The 12,485-nt window shown below is 46.0% G+C and overlaps 2 protein-coding genes across 10 annotated transcripts in view; both read left to right on the forward strand.

Moving 5' to 3' along the window:
• The window catches only part of CDC14A (cell division cycle 14A), a 206,701-nt gene extending 197,817 nt beyond the window's left edge, over positions 1 to 8,884 (forward strand). For 3 of the 9 annotated variants that reach the window (XM_030326596.1, XM_030326595.1, XM_030326594.1), the window contains one exon: positions 8,250 to 8,723. In XM_030326596.1, the coding sequence (XP_030182456.1) occupies positions 8,250 to 8,705 (456 nt within the window). In that variant the 3' untranslated portion in view covers positions 8,706 to 8,723. The other 6 variants (XM_030326603.1, XM_030326598.1, XM_030326599.1 and 3 more) reach the window with 6 other exon arrangements.
• Positions 8,781 to 11,878, forward strand: GPR88 (G protein-coupled receptor 88). Its single transcript, XM_030326607.1, has one exon. It carries the CDS (start codon positions 8,800 to 8,802, stop codon positions 9,958 to 9,960), a length of 1,161 nt encoding a protein of 386 aa, XP_030182467.1. The 5' UTR covers positions 8,781 to 8,799; the 3' UTR covers positions 9,961 to 11,878.
• Positions 11,879 to 12,485: the final 607 nt, after the last annotated feature.

Here is a 12,485-nt window from a genome sequence, read left to right on the forward strand (position 1 = left end):
GAAAATAGAATATATTAGTGTTTCTAACCACCAGTGATTGTCTCAATGAGGTAGAAACAGGACAGTAGCTCCTGGTTGTCCTATTTATTTCCTAGTCAATCTAATTTAAACTTTAAAATTACATGACCAATTTCTTACATTTTTCTTAAGTAATTTTATTTTTTATCTCAATTCTGCTTAACTTCAATCAAGGATGATAATTGTGGCCAAGTACCGAAGAGCGTATGATCTTTTCCCCCATCAGTGATATGTGAGAAAACACACACACACGCAAACACACATGTGCACGTGTGCACACACACACACACAAACACACAGTGCTCTTTTAAAGTAATTTGATCTCATCACTTCAATTACCTAAAATAATTCCTAAATGCTTGAAAACATGAAACTGGATGGTCTCCATCCAGTTCCTATCTCTACCAGACAGAAATATTTTTCAAGCACATTTAAAAAAATAAACTATATTAAACCCTTACTGGAAAAAAAGCCACTTCTGGACAGAGACCAAGCCAAAGCAATTTTAGTTTAAATTGGTTTTCCTGGAAAAGCTGAAAATGCAGTTCAGAAAAGAAATGCTTTGGCAACTTTACAAATCAACACTCAAAAACTAACATGATCATTCTACATGGCCTGTGCTTCAGTGGTTCTCAAATACTAGTGTAGAAAAGAATTGCCTGGGGAGCTTGTTAAAATCAGATTCCTGGGCCCAGAGAGTAGTTCTGATCCAGACCCAGGTGATATTGGTATAGGAGATTTGAAGACCATGGTCCAATTAACTCTGAAATGACAAATTTAGAGATTTATAAATTGATAGTGCTAGAATGAAGAGTTGTGTTTGCGTTTATTATGTTACCTTGTCGTGTGTTTATAAATTGTGTTAATCTCAAAGCCCACTTCAGTGGACTAGTGTCATGGGGCAACCTGGTTTGAGGCATAGATCCGTCACTATGTGTGTGATTTGGGGTAAGTCATTCACTGTCAATTTTCTGTAAAGTGAAGAGATTGAATGGCATCAATGCTTTTTTTAATTTGAGAGAGAGAGAGAGAGAGAGAGAGAGAGATTGAGCAGGGGGTTGGGGAGAGGCAGAGGGAGAGAGGGAGAATCCCAAGCAGGATCCACACTGTCAGTGCAGAGCCTGATGTGGGGCTCGAACTCATGAATCATGAGATCATGACCCGAGCCGAGATCAAGAGTCAGACTCTCAACCTACTAAGCCACCCAGACATCCCAACATCAAATGATTCTTAACCCTTTAAGATTACAGACTCCTTTGAGAAGCTAAAATAATTATTTAATCTTCTCCAGAAAAATGTACAAACACACACACACGTTTGCACACAAATTTGGGGAAGATCTCAGTTTTCTTAAAATGCTTATAGGGACTTCCTGTGGCAATGACTCAGAGCTGGAAAATTGGTTTATCTAAACCTGTGTTTCGTAAGCCAGCCGCACTCCCTCCAGATTTGTTCTTTGAGAAGGTGTGTCCCTTTACGCCCTCCACTCCTGCCCCAGGTTGGGAATCACCATCGTCATTAACATGTGCAGCACACTTACACCCTGGCTACTTGGTGAAGCTGTTTGCATAAAAATAATCATTATAAGACTCCCCCCAACCCCTTAGAGGTAGGTGACATTATTTGCATTTTCCAAATGAGGAAACTGAGATCTGAAAGGTGAAATAACTTGCCAGCAATTACAAACAGGCTCTGGCTTTTACCCTGAGCTCTTCACCTCTCTGACAGGGTTTCTCAGTCTGGGCGTTGTTGACATTTTGAGTTGGATAGTTCTTTACTGTGGGGTTCTGTCCTGTGCATTGTGAGATGTTGAGCAGCATCTTTAGTCTGTACCCATTAGATGGAGTAACACCCCCTGCCCCCATTTGTGACAACCAAAAATGCTTCCAGACATTACGAAGTGGCCCCCAGATGAGAACCATGCCCTGTGGTACTGGCTGATGGCACTACCCTTAGTAGGGAGCTGCTGTTGCTGAGGCAAGGTTGTGTGCTCTCTCAAGTCTGACAGGGCAGAAGAAAAGTTGGGAATCATCATTACAAGGCTTCAGGTATCCCAGGTAAAGAGCTTTAGGAAGGAACAAAGCACAAGTCATTTCCAGTCCATGATTCCATAAATTCATAATTTCTAAAAACTCTACTATTGTGGTTTCTTGTCATACTAAATGCTCACACGTGGTTGAATTACTCCTAAATTTGGCTGTCAAGCAACACAGAGCTGTCGTTCCTTTGCAAAACCTCTTCTATAGTCCAAAGAGGCTCACATACTTCTCAGTTGTGTTCTTTCTGAGGCACCAAGATCTGAGGAGATACAGTTGGGGTTTGAAATGGGCTTTTAGACGGTCTCAGTGCTGTGCTGAGTGAGGTTGCTCTGTGGCATGGCTCACAGCACACAGGGAAGGCATTAGGAAAGAGCAATTTTTCACTGCGGCCACTCACCCTTTGGTTTTTCCAAAGAATGTGAGAGAGTTGCTAGAGTATGTTTGGTGGATTTTGAGTACTAGGAAACTAGTATCAGTATTAAAACCGAGTACTAAGAAAAGTACACACTGGACCCTGTCAGGGATGGGTGTGCGGCTGTATGAGCGGGGATTGTTATCAACAAGAGCTCTATTTAAAAATAATTTGGTGGCATAAAGCATGAGGATATGGTTGCATGTAGCTTTTAAAGTATTTTAGAAAAATCAGCAATGACAACACTTTGCTGCATGCCTCTGACGCTGGCTGTATCTCTTGAGAAGGTAATTGAGATTGAAATCTTGATCCCACATGTCAAAGATTCTCAAGGGACCTATTCAGTCAACAAATGTTTGAGTATTTACAATGGGTCAGGCACTCTGACCAAAACGAGAGCCTGGCCCTTGACCAGTTTACCATTTGGGGAGAGAATAACCAATCCCTCGGGAGCCTGGCCGTGGCAGCCTTATGGTCACGTGTTTTGGGGCACCCAGGCTGGCCAAGCCGTCTTGGGAGTTAAGGAAGATTCCTTGCAGAAGGTGAAGTCTGAACTCAGACCCGCAAGATGAGTAGGATTTAGGTAGGCAAAAGTGGGGCCAGATGGCAAAGAGACAGCCACAGGAAAGGTGGGGCCAGATGGCAAAGAGACAGCCACAGGAATGGCATGCCCTGAGTAAGTGGACATGCCTGGCAGGAGCAGGAGGAGCAGCCGAGGCCCACTCAAGGAGAGCAAGTCTACAGTCTGGCTGGAGCAGAGTTGGCAGAGGGAGATGGGGTGCAGAAGTGAGGCTGGAAGAGGCCGGGCGCTTGTTCAGGGCTACTGTGAGACCTGTGCAGACCTCAGCACTTACGGAGGCCCCATCACACGTCAATCATACCGAACATGTGAAAATGTATCCCCGTCCCACCTTAAAGTAATTTACAAATAACGAGTTGATTTGCAGTTGACTGTTTAATAGCATATTAATTTCTATTACAAACTTTTCTTTTTTTATATTTCAGAGCCAGTAATTCTTTTTTTCAGATATTAAGCATTTTCAAAGGGTCTTGAAAAGCTGGTCTGCTCAAGGCACCGTGCTTAAAGGGCCCAAATGGTAACAGCCTTGTTTCAAACCTTCAGGTTTAAACCTGGGCAAACCTGGTAACTGGCTTCCCTCTACTGCCCACTGTCTGCTCTCTCCTTTCTTCTATCCTCCTGGAGCGCTGGCAGGACATGTGAACACTCAGCTGGAGTGGCCTCAGCTTCTCCTGCAGCAAGCAGCTGCCCTCTGACTCAAGTGTTCACTGTTTGGGCTGTATGCAGATGTGAAATTTTCAGGTCACATCCTTAAAAAGGAAGCCAGCTGCCCTTCTTTCTTCTTTTTTCATCTCTGCCAGCTGGAATGTGGATGTGGTAGTGGTGAAACAGTGTCAGCCACGTAGCCAAGGATGGCATCCTAAGGCAACGGTTCTAGAACTTTAGCAAGCATTAGAGTCCCTTGTTAAAACAGATCGCTGGGCCCCATCATTAGAAATTCTGATTCAGTGTGTCTGAGTCATTTCTAACATGTTTCCAAGAGATAGATGTTGCTTCTGGTCAGGGACCACACCTTGAATATTCCTGTCCTAAGGGATGGGGGAGAACTAAGGAGATACCAGGGTTTCTGGATTACCTTGTATAGTAGATCTGCCTTCCACCTGGACTGCCCATTCACCTTTGTGAGAGATAAATGAATTATTTGTTTTTTGAACCTCTACAGTTTTGGGTCGCCTTGTTATATCAGCTTTATGTACAGCAGCTAATCCATGTTAAGGAATCTCAACTTTACCAAGGGAGGCGGCATAGTGTGGTGGTTGAGTATGGAAAAATGGGTTTGCATACCCTTTATAGACTAAGTGCATTTTCAGGACCTGAGAATCCCCACAAACACACTTTCATGATCTGTGTGGACCTCCCTGGCCTGGCTTTGTCCTTCTGATGGCTGACTATGCCTTCCAGGTACCATCTTAGGCCTGAGAGGATGCCAAGGGATAGCTGTATGACAAGGGTGTGGATGGGACTTGGATGGGCAGGCTGGAGTGTCCTGTATAAAACAAGTCCCTCTGGCTTGTGATGACAGAGCTGAGGGTAGGGAGAGAGGGGAGTGGACAGTGGGACAGAGGCAAGTTTGCCAAGTTGTCACATTCCACCAGCCTGGAACAATCTATGAATCTAAGAATTCTAAATTGAGCCCAGCTTTCCAGTTGTCATGCAAGTATGTTTGTCAAGTTAGAACAGAACATTTTATTTAACAGTTTGATAGCTTGATTGATGCTGTTAAAATATTTGGACATGTGGCCTGTGATCTTATATCTGGACTCCTGCCCTGTTGCAGGCAGGCCCGACACGAGGACCAAATGAAACAATAGACGAAAAGCTCTCAAAATAATGCCCGGTACATGTGGTGTGTATTCAGTAACATTAGCAGTGATGATGCTTATGATTCTCCTGAGGACAACAGGGTCTTAGTGAAAGAATTTAAGCACAATAGTGACTTTTGCTCACTATTTCTTCCAACAAGTATTAAGGGTATACTATGTATCTGGCATTGTTCTGGGGGCTTCCAATAATACTAGTAATCAGACCAAAGCTCCTATTTTCTTTTTCTTTTCTTTTCTTGAAGTTTTATTTATTTATTTTGAGAGAGAGAAAGAATGTGGGAGGTGCAGAAAGAGAGGGAGAGAGACAGAATCTCAAGCAGAGTCTGCACTGTCAGCATAGAGCCCAATGTGGGGCTCCAACTCGTGGACCATGAGATCATGAGCTGAGCTGAAACCAAAAGTCAGATGCTTAACTGACTGAGCCACCCAGGCGCCCCAAGGCTCGTACTTTCAAGGAATGTACATTATCATGGAGGGTGGGGAAAAATAAAAAAAAAATACTTAACACCTGTCAAATGCTGTCTTTTAGTCTTAGATCACTTTGGTCGGAGGGAGGTGAGATTGCAAGTAGACATCAGTTAGGAGCTTGTTGGGATAATTTAGAGAAGACACGATTGTTGTCTGATACCAGGTAGTGGCAGAGTGAATAGAGATCAGTGAATACATTTAAAAAACATTAGTGTGGTAGAATAATGACACTTGGTGATTGATGGGCATAGGGAGGAAGAGGAAAAAAAAGAAGGAATCAAAAATTACAGCTAGGATTCTGACTTAGGCATCAGGATAATGTTGATGCTAGTCACTGAGACTGGAATATAGGAGAAGGAGGGACTGGTTTGGAAAGAAGATGAGGGGATCAGTTTTGGACCCTGGGGGTTTGAGACGCCCAAAGAACACACGAGTGACAATGTCCAGGAGGCAATTTTGTATACAGGAGGAACTTTAGCCAGGTGGAAACTATCTCAGGGATGAGAGCAAAAGCATTCAGAGGAAAAGGAGGTAGAAGCAGAAACCAAGCCATTCTTCCAGGAGACGGAGTGAGCTTGTGTAGGCAGCTTGAAAAGGAGATGAAGAGCAGGGGAAGTTTTTATTAGATGGTGGTGAAAGTGGCATTTTTGAAGCCGAGGGAAAGCAGCCAGTGGGAGTAGAGAGACTAGACATGTATCACAAGGATGGTTGATGGGGCAAGTTCCTGCTGGGTGCAGGAGGAAAGAAGTGGTCATGAAAATCACTTATCATTTCACCACGGGAAAAAAATGACATCATTTATATAGCCATCCATTCACTGGCTCAGTAATTATTTATTGAGTACCTTCTACATGCCAGGCACTGGTCCTGGTGCTGGGAATGAGCCAGAAAAAAACCCCTCACCCTATTTTATGTAAGTTCAGGAGCTTACAACAAAACCCAAACCAAATACAAAGAAAAACTTGGTCGTTGCTAGGCCAAGGCTAAAGAAGGCATGGTCTTGGCAGAAAGGTGAGTTACTGCAAGGTACGAGAGCCCCTTAGCAGGGATTCTGCCCGCACAAGCAACAGCTGGGACCAGGAACCTGGAATTCAAATATCGCCTTGATGTGAGAGGAAATCTTAATCTCAACAATGAGATTAGAGGAATCTCTTTGCAGAGATTCTATAAACAATTAGAGGAATCTCTTGTGGGCGTGCTGTGCTTGACGTACTCAGACTCAATAAAGACAAATGACGGCAGGCAACGGACAATGGCTAATTCTCTTCAACATCAATAAACTTGGTATCTGAACCTTCAGTCCTCTGAAAAGCAAATCTCTGTTTCTTCTCTTTAATTCCCCAACTCAACTGATTCTGCTTAATTGCTGCCTAAAAGGACTAAACCCATCAAGTTGTGTTTAGCTCTAACCCCATTAGAGTTCTTAACAGTCATTAACTAATGCGGTTCTTTGAAAGGGCATGAGGAAGTCCAAGGAGGTACATCTTGTAGTCTTGCACTCGATTCTGAAATGTTCCCCTTGTGGGCAGCCTGGAAAGGACTTAATGCTGTGTGATCCAGGACTACAGCACATGTTAGGTAGGAGGTAGGCTTCCAGAACTAGGGAGGAGAAGGGTTGAATTTATGCATGGGTATTCACAGAAAGTTTGGGGGGAAAAAGGGGGGGGGGTTGGAAGTCACTGGGTGAAAAGTTCTTATTTGACAAGATGTAAAAATGACCCATCACAAGGCCAGTTGTTGGATGCTCGGCTTAGAACTCTGGTGTCCTGAAACCCCACCTAGCATTGTTTTCCCTCATGCCAGGTTACCATATTCCATAGTCAGTTAAGTTTTCAAATAAGTAAGTTTCCCAGTGAAAAATGATCACTGGGAGGGGGGAGGGGGAAAGACGGTTGGCTTTTATGGCAAATTTCCCATGTGGAATGGCTGAATAAATGCTGCATCAAAGAAACTTCCAACATCTGACTGCAAATCTCCATCTAAGACCACAAAATAAAAAGTTCTCAATAAAGGAAGAGACATGTTTGTCATTGACATTGTGGATTATTCAGGTTTCTTTGTTTCTCCCTGACACCTACTTTTACCTTATTTCATTTTTACCCTCTAACCATTTCAGTACCCAACACTAGCCAAATTCTGGAAGGGAGTTCGATGAGGAGAATAAAATAAAAATTATGATTTAAATTGAGACGTGGGGATTTTCTGTGGATAATTGTCCATGTTGCATCTTACCAAAGAAAATATGAATTTCACTTAGAATATAAAGTAATTCTCTCTGAAAGTGTGGGATGGAAGAGATCAGTCCTGAGTACTAGAAATATATTTGTCCCTCAGGAAATTCTTGCCCACCGAACGCATGAGGCTAGGATGACATATGTTAGGAGCGTATTAAATTTTATTCTAACACTGATGGGAGGGAAAAAATGAAGGAAAGAAAAATGAAGCAGGGTGAAGAATAAGGTGATTGAGAGAAAAGAAAAGACAGAGAAACTTGTTAATTACAGGACTTTCTGAACAAGATTTTTTTTTCCCTTTCACAAGATAGAAGCTATTGAATAATTCATGCCAAGCGTGGAAAGGCTGCCTTTTCCCTGGGTGATGTATAAGTGAGCACGAGAGAGCTTCGTGTGGGTTCACCACATCAGCCACCACTCTTGCTTCTGAGCACAGGGTGCTCTCCTCTTGAGCTCAGCTTCTGCTTTTGCAGCCAAGCATCCTTCCTTCTGCTGCCTGCCTGCCCACCCTTCTGGGCTTGCAGCCTTCTCCAGCCCTGCTGCCAGCTGAGAAACCTCCCTGCAGCTGCTGGGTTCTGCCTAGGACCATGTGTGTGGATGTTGCTCGGGAGAAGCAAGCACTTGCTCCTGGCACTGATCCCAGCTGAGTTTCTCCTGTTGATTTTGGGACCACAGATGCTGCTGCTGAGGAGGTATTTCCTGGCATCCCTGCCTCCGCTACTGCCAGCTAAGGACCAGCCCAAAAGTAAGGTATCCTCCAACCCCTCTCCCCTGGCATTTTCTCCAGCTGGGATATCTCTGCTTTGCTTTCTCTTGGAAACTAGGGGCTCCATCTGGCAATATTCCCAACTCTCTCTCTCTCTCTCTCTCTCTCTATCCCTGTGTGTGTGTGTGTGTGTGTGTGTGTGTGTGTGTGGTGTTTGGGGGGAGATGGGGAGACTCTTGGTATTGCTCTGTCCCAGGGCTTCCCTGGTTCCTGCTGAATGTAAAGAGGCCTTTCCCCTGGAACTGGAGACATTTCCGAGGCAGGCACCTGTCATCTGCCACCCCCGTTCTTCTCGAGCTCCTTCTCTCCCCCTCCCCCAGCCCATTATTCTGCTCCAGCCTTTTGTGTCGGTGGCAGAGGGCTGAAGGGATGTCTTTGCCCTCCCTGCAGGTGGGTGTCAGGATGGGCCGCGCGGTGAGCAGCTGATGCTATCAAGCGAGGTGTGAAGAGTTGGCCAGAATGACCAACTCCTCCTCCACGTCCACCTCCTCCACCACCGGGGGATCGCTGCTGCTGCTCTGCGAGGAAGAGGAGTCGTGGGCGGGCCGGCGCATCCCCGTGTCCCTTCTGTACTCGGGCCTGGCCATCGGGGGCACGCTGGCCAACGGCATGGTCATCTATCTCGTGTCGTCCTTCCGAAAGCTGCAGACCACCAGCAACGCCTTCATCGTGAACGGCTGCGCCGCGGACCTCAGCGTCTGCGCCCTCTGGATGCCGCAGGAGGCGGTGCTCGGGCTCCTGCCCACCGGCTCGGCGGAGCCCCCCGCGGACTGGGACGGCGCCGGCGGCAGCTACCGCCTGCTGCGGGGAGGGCTGCTAGGCCTCGGGCTCACCGTGTCCCTCCTGTCCCACTGCCTGGTGGCCCTGAACCGCTACCTGCTCATCACCCGGGCGCCTGCCACCTACCAAGCGCTGTACCAGCGGCGCCACACGGCGGGCATGCTGGCGCTCTCCTGGGCGCTCGCCCTGGGCCTCGTGCTGCTGCTCCCGCCCTGGGCGCCCCGGCCCGGTGCCGCGCCCCCGCGCGTCCACTACCCGGCGCTGCTGGCCGCCGCGGCGCTGCTGGCGCAGACGGCGCTGCTGCTGCACTGCTACCTGGGCATCGTGCGCCGCGTGCGCGTCAGCGTCAAGCGGGTCAGCGTCCTCAACTTCCACCTGCTGCACCAGCTGCCCGGCTGCGCCGCCGCCGCCGCCGCCTTCCCGGGCGCCCCGCACGCGCCGGGCCCGGGGGGAGCCGCGCACCCGGCGCAGGCGCAGGCCCAGCCCCTGCCGCCCGCGCTGCACCCGCGGCGGGCGCAGCGCCGTCTCAGCGGCCTGTCGGTGCTTCTGCTCTGCTGCGTCTTCCTGCTGGCCACGCAGCCGCTGGTGTGGGTGAGCCTGGCCAGCGGCTTCTCGCTGCCCGTGCCCTGGGGCGTGCAGGCGGCCAGCTGGCTCCTGTGCTGCGCCCTGTCCGCGCTCAACCCGCTGCTCTACACGTGGAGGAACGAGGAGTTCCGTCGCTCGGTGCGCTCCGTCCTGCCCGGCGTCGGCGACGCGGCGGCGGCCGCCGCTGCCGCCACGGCCGTGCCCGCTGTGTCCCAGGCGCAGCTGGGCACCCGCGCCGCCGGCCAGCACTGGTGACCCGGCGGGGCCCCGAGGGAAGCGGAGATGCCGAGATGCCGACGTCAGCGTGGCCTCCTGCTCTCGTCAAGTACCCTCTGCTTGAACGAAGACTCCTGCTGGCCGAGCCCGATAAATCGGTGCGAAGATTTCGCCTTCGACCCCGGTGGGATACCTGTCGAACCAAGGTCTTTCCCTAAATGGGGTCCCCGAAGTCATTTTGAACAGCTACCTGATTTTTACCCTGTGTTTTAGAGAAATCCGAAAGTCAAAACACTGGAAACTTCAAGAACTTGCACACCGACCTTTCAAAAGAGCAGGTTAATTTATTTCAGCACTGTTTTTGAAAAAGAGATTTGATAATGTATTACCGTTCCCACCTTCATCGTCTTAAAATATAGATGAAGCACCTCGAGTGTGCATGAGCCAAAGGAAATAATATTGATGAAGGAAATAATATTTAAGAAGTATTTAGGAAAGTAACCTATCTTTGATGATGCTTCTGTTATAATTTAGCCTTTGTATCAACCCGAAGAATGAGACCACAGGTATGCACACCAGTATGAGCTGCCATTAAGACCTCATGCCCTTTATTCTTAAAAGGGTTTGTTTTTATAAAGTCGCATCCTTGCCGAATGCGATAGAATCTTAGCCAGTGAGAGAAAACAGATTTATTATTTTACACTCGTTTTTGCACTTCTAAGACTGAACATTAGCATTACCTTGCTGAAGTGAAAGTTTTCCATTGTGCTGATTGGTGGCCTGAGCCAGCAATGGAGTTTTGAAAACAAATAAGGGGGTTATCTATTTTAGGTACCAGTTTCATGTTTTTAATAGCATGCACACTTGTGGCTACCTTCATTTTGTAATCAGTTTATTCGCCTTATGAGTGTGATTGCAGCTTTGAACATTCTGTACTATAATGGTTGCTAAAGAGAATAAGTCCTTCTGTTTTCTCTTTAACATTTAAAATATCTCAATGCACATGATATAATTAAACACTAATAATACCATGACTGCACAGCTGATATTAGCTGCTATTGCATGCTCCTAGATGTTAGAACTTACTGGGCATGTGGTATACTAAAGCAATACCCTCTAGACAAGGACATTTTGCTTCTTCCAGACACCAGAAGAAGTGGCCGTCAGTTATTTGAAAAGAGACACGGAGATACGCTGGCCACCCTACAGTTCTTGTCTTGACCCACTTTATGAGAAACTCCCAGCTGGGACTTTATCTTGCAAATGGAACCACAGTCAAGATGGATCAATAATAATGGTTTTGGCTCTGCAAAGCGGTCTGTGCTCTCCTAGGGTTTAGACAAGCCACACATGAGAAAGCAACACTGTTCTTTATGTAGTTCGTATATATATTACCATTGCACTCAACATTAATATTGTGTCTGTTGAAGGAGGTGTCATAAACTCAGTTATATATAGCAAACAGTTCAAATGGGAATCTGTTTTAAAATGTAGAATTTGAGGCTTGTCATTTCCGTCTTTGGTTTACTAAATTTGCTTAGAGATAGTTGAAACACAACATCATGTGAAATCACTTTATAAAATTAAAATGGGAAAAAAAGTAACTTAAGCTAATCATGTATTAGCCTTGTGACTGCTAACTACATCAAGTATGGGGCTGAACAATCTCCATGAACTGTGCAGTTCAGAACAAAAACAGCTTGTGTTGTTGCACTCTTGAACATTATCAGGATAGTGGGAACATGCGTGCGTTTGAATAATTATGGGAGTTGCAGGAAACTTGGACATGTTTGTAGTAAAACAAAACAAATATGTTCATTACCAATAATAGATCAGCAGTCATTTTATTAATCTATCCCCTTTGTGCATGTACCATTTCTCTCTCACTACGGTTTCATCTATTCCCATTTTCCTTGATTCAAATATTTAATTAAAGTTCAGACAATGATACCTCTGAGTTTTTTCTTCTGTCTCTGGTCTTCTTGAATATCTCCTCGAGAACACCGTCACAGAGGACACTGTATTCCAAACTATCCACTGGTGATGAAAGTAACTTCTTTGTTCTGGCTTTATTTAACTTTATTTTAGTTTCTAAAATTATATCTACCTTATATAGTTAAATAGGGTCGTATGCCAGCATTAAAAAAAAATAGGTATGATTTCCTTTCTGTAAGCATAATTGAATTGGGGAATAGGTTACAATGACAACAGAGAGCTGAAGGTTTTCCTTCTTGGGGGACAGGGCTGGGGGACACTTCCCTAAATCTCTAGCAAAGAGGTCTTCTTTTAATCAGGCCTTTATTTTTGTTTCTTAATGGGGATGCTGCAAATGATTTCTCCTGCTGTTCCCCAAAGCATTTGCCACACACATAAACTTAGCTTTTCAAGTACCTGGTATCTTCCAATGTTTCTGGTTAACACTGAGAACCATCTTATGTTGGCTCAGTGCCATTTGGGAGACCTACTTTAGGTTATATTTACTGGTAATTAACTCCACAGGACTGATTCACTTTTAATTTCGAAGTAGCAATGATGTGTCTAAAAATGCCTTACTAGGGCAATCG

This window comes from Lynx canadensis, chromosome C1, assembly GCF_007474595.2.
Source record: "Lynx canadensis isolate LIC74 chromosome C1, mLynCan4.pri.v2, whole genome shotgun sequence".
Lineage (NCBI taxonomy): Eukaryota > Metazoa > Chordata > Mammalia > Carnivora > Felidae > Lynx > Lynx canadensis.